This window comes from Dryobates pubescens, chromosome 29 (genome assembly GCF_014839835.1).
Source record: "Dryobates pubescens isolate bDryPub1 chromosome 29, bDryPub1.pri, whole genome shotgun sequence".
NCBI lineage: Eukaryota > Metazoa > Chordata > Aves > Piciformes > Picidae > Dryobates > Dryobates pubescens.
Window position 1 is genome coordinate 3,806,480 of NC_071640.1, and position 9,114 is coordinate 3,815,593.

Consider the following 9,114-nt stretch of genomic DNA (forward strand, 5'->3'; position numbering starts at 1 on the left):
ACTTCTGCTTTCTCAGGATTTCCTTCTGGCTCTCCTGCACATGTCAGCAGCACTGGCACCAGCCTTACAGCTGCTGAGACCTCCAGCCTGGTTCCTCACTTCTCTGTCAGGTAGAGCTGTCCTGTATCCCCATGTTCTGCAGGTGACTTGCAAGCCCTGAGTGAAAGCCCACGTGGGAGACGTGTTCCTGTATCTAAAGGGTGCTTTTGCATTGCCAGCCTGCTAACATTCTTGGTTTCACACATCCCCCGCTGCTCTGGAGGCTTGGAGTCTGCTCGCTGGACTTCCGCTTTGCTGTCTCGAGGCGGAGCAGCGCTGCCCATCGACGCTGCTCACTCACCAGCATGTTGGAAGAAGATAAGGATGAGGCATGTTGGAACGACCTGGAGAACTTCCGTGTGAAGCTGATCTCTGTGATCGACCCCTGCCGCCTGACGCCCTACCTGCGCCAGTGCAAGGTCATCGGCCACGACGACGAGGAGCAGGTTCTCAACGACCCCAGCCTGGTGGTGCGCAAACGGAAGGCAGGTGGGTGAGGAGCACCTGCTGGCCCCTTAGATGCTCCCATGCTCTGTCACCCCCTAGGAGCAGACTGGAAGAGTGCTAACAGACTGGGCCTGAAGGAATGCGTTGCTCCTAGGCTACCACAGCATTACACAAATGGTGGAGGCACTGCTGTGCAGCCTCTGTCCCCTCCACTTTCTCCAGCACTGTGGGGAGAGGAGGAATGGAGATGGCAATATCGCAGTACATTAGAGGTTGGAAAGGACCTCAAGAGATCACCCAGTCCAACCCCCTGCCAAAGCAGGGTCACTTAGGGTAGTCTGCACAGGAATGCATCCAGGTGGGTTTTGAAAGTCTCCAGAGAGTAGAATAGAATAGAAATAGAATGGAATAGGTTGGAAAAGACCTTTGAGATCGAGTCCAACCTATCACCCAACACCACCTAATCGGAGACTCCACAACCTCTCTGGGCAGCCTGTTCCAGTGCTCTGTCACCCTCACTATAAAGAAGTTTCTTCTCATGTTGAGGTAAAATCTTCTATGTTCAAGCTGTCACTGCATCCTTGGGCAGAGGGGGTGTGCAGCCTTTTGGTGCCCTGCACCTCTTGATTAGCATAAGGGAGGGAGTTGCTTGGGCTTCCCCCATGAGGCTTTTCTTGTGTAATACTTTTGCAGAGGGAGATTTCCAAGATGAATTCACATTTATTGTCCCTTGTTCCTATCTTCTGGGGTTTGAGGGAATGCTGGCAGCACATGAAGTAAACTCTTTGTGACTGTTCTTTACAGTGCTGGGCTTCTTCCAGACAGGGAGAATGAAGACTGCGTTGTGCTATTAGTACATCTTCTGGGTTGGATTAACTCTTGCAGATAAATTACTGAGGGTCATTGAGAGCAGGAAAAAAAGAAGAATAAATATTATTTCCCCTGTTTTCCAGACTGGGAAACTGCATCACACAAAAGAACCACCACCCCCACCCCCCCCTTCCAGCCTTGATTTGGTACAGAGTATTTCTAGCCAAAGTAGGAAACTGAGCTCAAAGTCTTTTTAGTCCAGGTTCTGTTGGGCTTGTCCCTGCTACCTCTGTACTTTTGTGCAGAGTTCTTACACCAGTGCTCCCTTTCCCCCTATTTTTGCCTTTGGTACATGGAAGAGGAGCCTTGAGCTGCAGAAACAGCCACGGTGCTTTGTTTTAACTCCCCTTTTGTGTGATTATCAGCAGGGTAACAGAAAGTGCTCTTCTGAGATCTGCTTTTTGAATGGGAGCTAGGTGCGAGGGTTAACTTTTAACTGTTCACAACTAAAATGCTTCTGTATAGTAACAGCAGGTTAGGATTAGCTGAGGGGATTTGATCCCAGGGCCTTGAATCTGCATGTGGAAAAAGTGGAGCAATTTTCTGTTATGTTAGAAACAGGTAAAGCAATAAACTCAGAGAATATTCACCCTGTTGCTGTTGTTTCAGGTGTTCTTCTGGACATTCTTCAGAGAACAGGACACAAGGGTTTTGAGGCATTTCTGGAAAGTCTTGAGCTTTATTATCCACAACTGTACAAGAAAATAACTGGCAAGGAGCCCAGCAGGGTTTTCTCTACGATTATAGGTAATGCTTCTGCTCGTTGGTGTTGCTGTGCAAGTGGGATTCACCTCCCCTTTTGCCTCTCCCCACCTCTGGTGAGCAGAGTCAGGAGGTTCCCTGGGTTAGTCTGTGTGGTTTGAAGGGTTCTGGACAGAAGGGCCCTGCTGGCATCACAGGCTGGACCTGGAAGGGGTGAAAAAGGAAGCAGAAGGATCAATTCTTTCTTCTGCCTGTTCTGTCAGGGAAACTGATACAGAAGGGCACAGAGCAGGGGGGAAGCTGCGGGAATAATTTGATCACACCCCTTCAGGGTTTGCACGCTTGTGCACAGCATGTGATGGTCCTGAGCTGCAGTGATACGTGGGTGGGAGCCCCTCCTGTAGGTGCTGCTGGGGAGCAGACAGGACAGCAGGGACTGACACCTGCCCACCAAACAGACACTGCTGGGGAATCCGGCCTGAGCCAGCTCCTGATGAACGAGATCATGAAGCTGCAGAGCACGGTGCAGGAGGAGCGGCGGAAGGTGCAGGAGCTCACCGTGTGGCTGCACAGTAAAGAGGACACCATCAGAGAGATGTGGGTGAGGGACAGCCTGCTCCACAAGCACCAGGAGCGGGCACAGAAGATAAAGGAGGAGAGGGACAGCCTGAGCAAGGAGCTGCGGAAGTGCAAGGACGAGAACTACAGCCTGGCAATGAACTACGCCAGGCAGAGCGAGGAGAAGAGCGCTGCCCTCATGAAGAACCACGACCTGGTGCTGGAGGTCAGGCAACCTTGTCCAAAGCTTCCCTCTTCCTGTCTGATCCCTGGAAGGCTGTGCACCAGACTTGTCTTTGCTCAGCATGGTCCAGACCAGTCCAGCATTAGATTCTGTGCATCTTCTCTAGCAGTGGCATGTCCTGGTGGTGTCTAGCTCAGCAGGCCCACGTATTGCAAGCTGTGCTGTGGAGAATTAAGTCTTCCTCTCCTTCAAGACTGGGCTCCCTCCCAAGAGCAGCATGTATCCATTTAGCACACAGGCAGGACTCTGGTCACCACAGCATCCTGGGGAAAACAAAGCTGGGGAGAAACTTGTCTCATGTTTTGTCTGGGGAAGGGAATAAGAACTGCTTTTGCTGTCCAGAGCTTTCTCTCTGTTCCTCATGAGCTCTGAACCTTCCTGCAGATCGATCGCCTGAAGCACAGCCTCATGAAGGCCGAGGATGACTGCCGGCTGGAGCGGAAGCACAGCATGAAACTGAAACACGCCATGGAGCAGCGCCCGAGCCATGAGGTGGTATGGGAGATCCAGCAGGAGAAGGAGTTGCTCTTGGCCAAGAATCAGGAGCTGGAGAACACTCTCCAGGTTGGTGAGAGTGGCTGGGAGTGGACTCCTGAGAAGTGATTATCTGTAGCAGGCAGGGCAGTGATGAGGCTGCACTGAAGACCGCGTGGGTTGTTCTGGCCTTCTCCTCCCATGTCCAATAGAGCTTGTAGGTCTGTGAGAAAAGACTTCATATGGAGTTAGATGGCTGCTGTATCTCACTTTTTTTTTTTTTTTTCATGTCCAGCAGGTTGCCAGGGAACAGAGATTGGAGAAGAGCCTCTCCAGGGAGACTCTGGAGAATGACTGCAGCCAGATGCTGGAAGAGCGCCGGGAGCTGCTGAAGACCATTTACAACCTTCGCAAGCAGCTGCAGCGAGCTGAGGTGTTCCAGGACAAAGTAAGATAAGCAGAGGGAAAAACTGCAGTGTCTTGCCAGTGGAGCAGAGGTGCTGCTCAGCAGCATTCCTTGCTGCTCCTACTCTAGTGTCTGTGTTGGTTTGTTGAAGAAAGGCTCCCTAATGTCCTAGCATGCTCTGCCTGTGGCATTAACTGTTACCTGGTAAAGGCTGTGTTAATTAACAGTCCCTGCTTCAGCCTGGAGCTTTTATCATGATTGACATAAATCCATCATGTTAGCAGTGCTCTTAGTGATGGTGACCAACCTTCTGGTTGGCTTTTCCCCAACTGGACAGGCTGGCCAAACTTTGACACTGCATGGAGGTCTGGCCATAACAATCTGTGTTGTGAATGGAGAGAGTCCAGGTCAGACTCTGCCCCCAAGCAGGGTGCTTTTGACCTTGTCTCAACAGTATGCAGAGGAAAAAGAGATGCTTGAACTACAGTGCACATCTCTGAGGAAGGACTCCCAGATGTACAAAAGGCGAATTGAAGCTGTCTTGCAGCAGATGGAGGAAGTGGCTTCAGAAAGAGACCAGGTGATAAAACACTCTTCTTGGAGCTGCTGCTGATCCCTGCTCTGCAGTCTGATGGGGGGCAGGTACTGTTACCCTGACTGTGCTGGTGTGTGACGTGCCACCACGCTGTCCCTCCCGCCAGGCACTCCTGACTCGAGAGCAGTTCTACACGCAGTACTCCAAGAGCCTGGTGGAGAGGGACGCTCACCGCAAGCAGGTCCGGGAGCTGGGGGAGCGCTGTGACGAACTGCAGCTGCAGCTCTTCCAGAAGGAGAGCCAGTTACTGGCTACCCAAGCCAAACTGAAAAGGTTGCAGCTGGAGCTACCCACACCGGTGTGTCTGTGGAGCTGTCCTCTGGGTGTGGGTTGGGAAGCTGGCCAGAACTGGGGCCAGTTCTGAGGGCTTTGCCCCAGAGCAGTTTGAAGTCAGCAGGCAGCTGTGTGGGTGACCATTTCCTTGCAAATGCTGAGTTTAGAATAATGAAGTGATGGTTTCTGTTACATCACCCTGGTTCCAGGCACAGATGATGCAAGTTGAGGCCTTTTGTGTTTGAAGCATGTCCAGAGATGATGAGGGGGTCCTCAAGCCCCAAAGAGTGAGCTCTGTTTAGAGACCAAGTCTGAGCCATTTGGATGAAATGGGAGCAAAGGTTTCTGGAATGAAACTCCATACATTGGGCCTTTTAATTAGGGTGGTATCTGGTGTACTTTCTCCAAGCCATCAGACAGGAGTGTAGGAGGGAGGAAGTCCACACTTCTCTGGTTTCTGGAGCTTTCAGGCTGCTGTCTATTCCCTTAGTACCACTTCTTGCTTAGAAGGAATGATTACTTTAGAATCACAGAATGCACTGAGCTGGAAGGGACCTCTAGAGGTCACCTAGCCCAACCCCTCCTGCAGGGAGAAGAGACATCCTCAGTAGATCAGGTTGCTCAGAGCCCCATCAAGCCTGACCTTGAGTATCTCCAGGGATGGGGCCTCCACCACCTCCTTGGGCAACCTGTTCCAGTTCCAACAATTTATGCTGGTTTTATTTCAGACCTCTGACCTGGATGATGCCTCCTCCAGAGATTCCCAGGAGGTGAGCACAGTGCCCTGTTTACCTTTTACTATGTTGCTGGGATGGTTTCACATTCCTCAGAGTTTCCCAGGTAACAGCAGTTTTCAGTCCATGGCTCAGGCTCCATTTCTGTGATACCAAAAAGTACACAGGCAGCAAAACAGACCAGTGACTGATTCTCCCTGTGTCCTGAGATTTCAAGGGTAGGACACAGTTATGGCCTCAATCAACAAGACTTGTTGAGTCTAAGCACATCAGGGGACTTGATTTATTTTGAGTTGCTTCTAATTGTCTGCCTTGTGGGAGAACAGGCTAAAATAAATCTCACCCCAGGGACATCTGTAGTAAAAATGGTTTTCACTTAGTTCATAACTTCAGTGTGGAAGTGAGTGTCACAGTGTCTGGAGGCTGAAAGTATAAATGAGACCAAAGGAACAGGATCTATCCATGGAGGATGAGTAGCTCTGTAACTTCTGTCTCAGTTTCTTGTTTTGGTCACAGCAAGCTGCACTAGGGAAAGGTCAGGTCTCTTATATTCTTCCATCTGTTTCTGCTCACTCTGAGACACAATAAGGGACAGCTCTCACATTTGTGCTTTGTTTCTGTCCCACAGCTTACTCTTCATGGTCATCTAGATGAAGATACAGAACCAGCTAAAAGTAAGGCTTTGCTTGGGAACAGGTAGAGTAAAATTTGTGAGAGGATGATTCAGTGCTTCAAAAGAGCAGGAAAAGACATTCCTGGGGTTTATTTCTAGTGAAGAACAGGTAGTCCAAGTGGGGACTTGGTTTGGGAGTGATGCTTCTCAGTGGGGTGTGCTTGGCACTCTGAGTAAGACCTCCTTGAGTTGACTCAAAGTAGGTACCCATAAATCAAGGCATTCTGCTGTACCAGCAGCTCTCTCACCTATAAAAGAAGAACATGTCCCCAGCTGCTGGGAACAGTGAATGCCTGGAAAGCTTTTCTAAGATAAAAAGCTCCACAGGCTTTTCACTACCATAATCTCTGAAAGGGTCTTTCATGTAGCTGAATGACCTGGGAGAAGTGGTATCATTAGACCATCTCTGGGACCCTGAGGCTTTTTCTTGAGGTAATCTGCCTGCTGAACTTGTCCAGGAAAAAGCACCTGCTGCCTTTGAGAGAGAGCTCCTGGGTGCCTTTTTTCTCCTCACTCCTCTTGCATTTGTGTCAGAGCCTAGAACAGAACAAACATCCTTCCATTTCAGCTGGACCCTGTGGCTTTCTCCAGGGATCTGTCCCTCCCCTCTTCTCTTTTCTGTTGCAGGCTCTGCTCACAAAAGCAGAACCGTGTAGTTAATGCTGTCACTGCTTCTGTTTCTGTGGCATCCCCAGTGGAAATGATTCAGCAGTGTGGGGAAAAAGCAATGAACAGGCTCCTCTAAGAACCTGAAATTCTCTTTCAGAACATGTTCAGAAATGAAGGAAACTGGCACAGCAGCAGCAGCAGTTTTCTGCTTTGATCTCCTGGAAGATCAATATCATCTTTTAATTTAAGATGGGAGATTTTTTCACCAAAGCTGAACAATACTGATCCCAAAAGCCCTTTTCTATTCTGCTTCACTCAGTCCAAAACATGCCTCACAATACCTGCTCACGATACAAGGGGCTTCACTAAAATGCAGGATGATGTGATATGGACAACTTAGTTTTTGGGGGGGAGGGACAAATGATGGTTAAAATGATGATCAACTTGAATCCTCATGATAACCTCTAACATGGCTTTGTTTTAAATGATGCTAAGCAGAGCTGCTGCTTTGCAAAGGTTCATTTTGTTCCTGCACAAGCAGGAATTGGAAAGCTTCTGCCTCTTTCTGAGCCTGATGGGAAACCTCATCGTCTTGAGCAAGATCTAGGGTCTGAGTGAAATGAGAAGTGACTCAGGCCTGTGAATGAATCCTGAAGGTTTGGGGACTTGGTTTCAGTTCTGCTGTTGACTCTGTGTAGTGTTGGGTAGCTGTTCCAGTAAAACTGTTGCTGTTTGAGGGATTGGCAAAGGGGGGGAGGAAGTTACTTTGCAATGGCAACTGTGACTAAAGCAGTGATTTTTTTCCTTCTCTCAGAAGATTATCCTGAAGGACAAACCCAGCAATTTAGCACTGGAGAGAGCGGTTTGCCTCCAAAGTCACCCACAGTAAGACCATCTTGTAGGCTCTTCTTTACTGTGGCTGGGGCTTGGGATCTTTATGTTCTTGTTAGTGATGGTTTGAGAAGCCTGTAAACAGCTGCAGAGCTTTGAAAATCTGAGCACTTTGTGCCAAATTCACCCTCCCCAAAGGGTGAGCTCTGAACAGCAGAAACACTTTATGGTGGCAATTTCTCTACCTGTGCTTAGAAACATCAGCTGATTACTTTCTGGTCTTGATCTCTGAGTTTACAGTTTAATATTTGTGTGGATTCTCTTTGTTGTTTTTTTCCCCCTCCACTTGAAGGAGTGTGGCTTAGCCAATGAGGATCTGGCAGAAAAGGAGAGGAGGAGGATGAAGGACTGCTTTGAGCGCTACCGAAGGTCTGGACTTTAGTAAGCTGGACTAACTTAAACATACCCATGTGACTTGACTGATTAACTTCTTGTATTTCTCCTTTCCTGTCCATCCCCTGTCCCCCAGCTTGATTCATGGAGGGCATAAATTCATTCTAGACCTTATCTTCAGAGGTTCATGCTTCCTGCTGAACTGGTTGAGCCTCCTGGTTTAGTACCAGAGGGAGGCAAGATAGCAATGATCCCATTAGCTCTGGACTAAAGTATTTCTAATTCAATGAATGTGATAGATTCCTCTCATGTGAGCAAAATCTGTGTGACACTCCTTGTCCATCTGACATACTGCTGACATTCAAGTCCATGCTCCCATGACTTGAGTGGCAGTAGATTCCTCCCCTCTGCCCTCTTCAGAAGCTTGTTTTGAAGGTCTTTTCTCCAAGTGCCTGGTGAAGTCACTGCCTCTGTGGAGCATGAGACATGAAAACTTGTCAGCCAGGGACCTTAGTTCTAGCAGTAGATAGAAGTGCTCTTAATGACACTGTGAACTATGCTTGTGATAGTTGCCAATACTATTTCTTTTATTAAAGAAAGGACTTTGGGCAGGATTTTTCAGCTTTTTTAACTGAGTATCAGCCACACAACACCACTCTTCAAGAAATGTAAGAATGCCCTTATCAGTGTAGACCCATTTTTAACCTGTGCTTGCTTAACGTCGGGTGTGTGATGTTCACTTAAATACCAAGTGGATTGACACTTACTGAACCTCCCCACTGAACTCCCCAAAGCATTCAGATACCAGCTGCTTGCAGAAAACCTCCAAAAATTCAACCTCTCCTCTTCTTTTCAGAAAGAGAGCAATGAGAATGGTACCAAAGGACCGGCACCACGAGGCGGACTGGGAGAACACCACTGGCAGCGACAACACCGACACTGAAGGCTCCTGAGAGCAGAAGTGAGCTGTGAGGGCTACACCAGCCTGCTCTAGGGGCTGCCATGCCCTCTGCATTGCTCTTTCAATGGACCATTCTAAGATTTTAAAAACACATAACCAAACATGTATGGCAAGTTAATGTTTCCAATGGGATGCTGGCTTTTTAAGACCTGGCATCCCCTCATCCCTGTCTCTCTTGGCAATGTGGAGATGTGAGAGGTGTGGAGTCATACAGGATTAAATATTTAAAACCAAAAACCTAGGATTAAATATTAAACAGAAAGAAATTAGTTGTGGGTGGGATTGCCAGGCATGGGGCTGATGCT

The 9,114-nt window shown here is 48.7% G+C and overlaps 1 protein-coding gene across 2 annotated transcripts; it reads left to right on the plus strand.

The window, feature by feature from the left end:
• Window positions 1–338: 338 nt before the first annotated feature.
• Window positions 339–8,889, plus strand: CARD9 (caspase recruitment domain family member 9). 2 transcript variants are annotated; one of them, XM_009907453.2, is made up of 12 exons: window positions 345–528; window positions 1,966–2,103; window positions 2,517–2,842; window positions 3,245–3,424; window positions 3,633–3,782; window positions 4,195–4,320; window positions 4,442–4,633; window positions 5,337–5,378; window positions 5,971–6,016; window positions 7,439–7,509; window positions 7,808–7,884; window positions 8,705–8,889. In XM_009907453.2, exons 1-12 carry the CDS (start codon window positions 345–347, stop codon window positions 8,799–8,801), a joined length of 1,629 nt encoding a protein of 542 aa, XP_009905755.2. In that variant the 3' UTR covers window positions 8,802–8,889. The 2 variants fall into 2 exon arrangements, with proteins under 2 accessions (XP_054030464.1, XP_009905755.2); XM_054174489.1 differs by lacking the exons at window positions 7,439–7,509; window positions 7,808–7,884; window positions 8,705–8,889 and having other exon boundaries at window positions 339–528; window positions 3,630–3,782; window positions 5,971–6,918.
• Window positions 8,890–9,114: the final 225 nt, after the last annotated feature.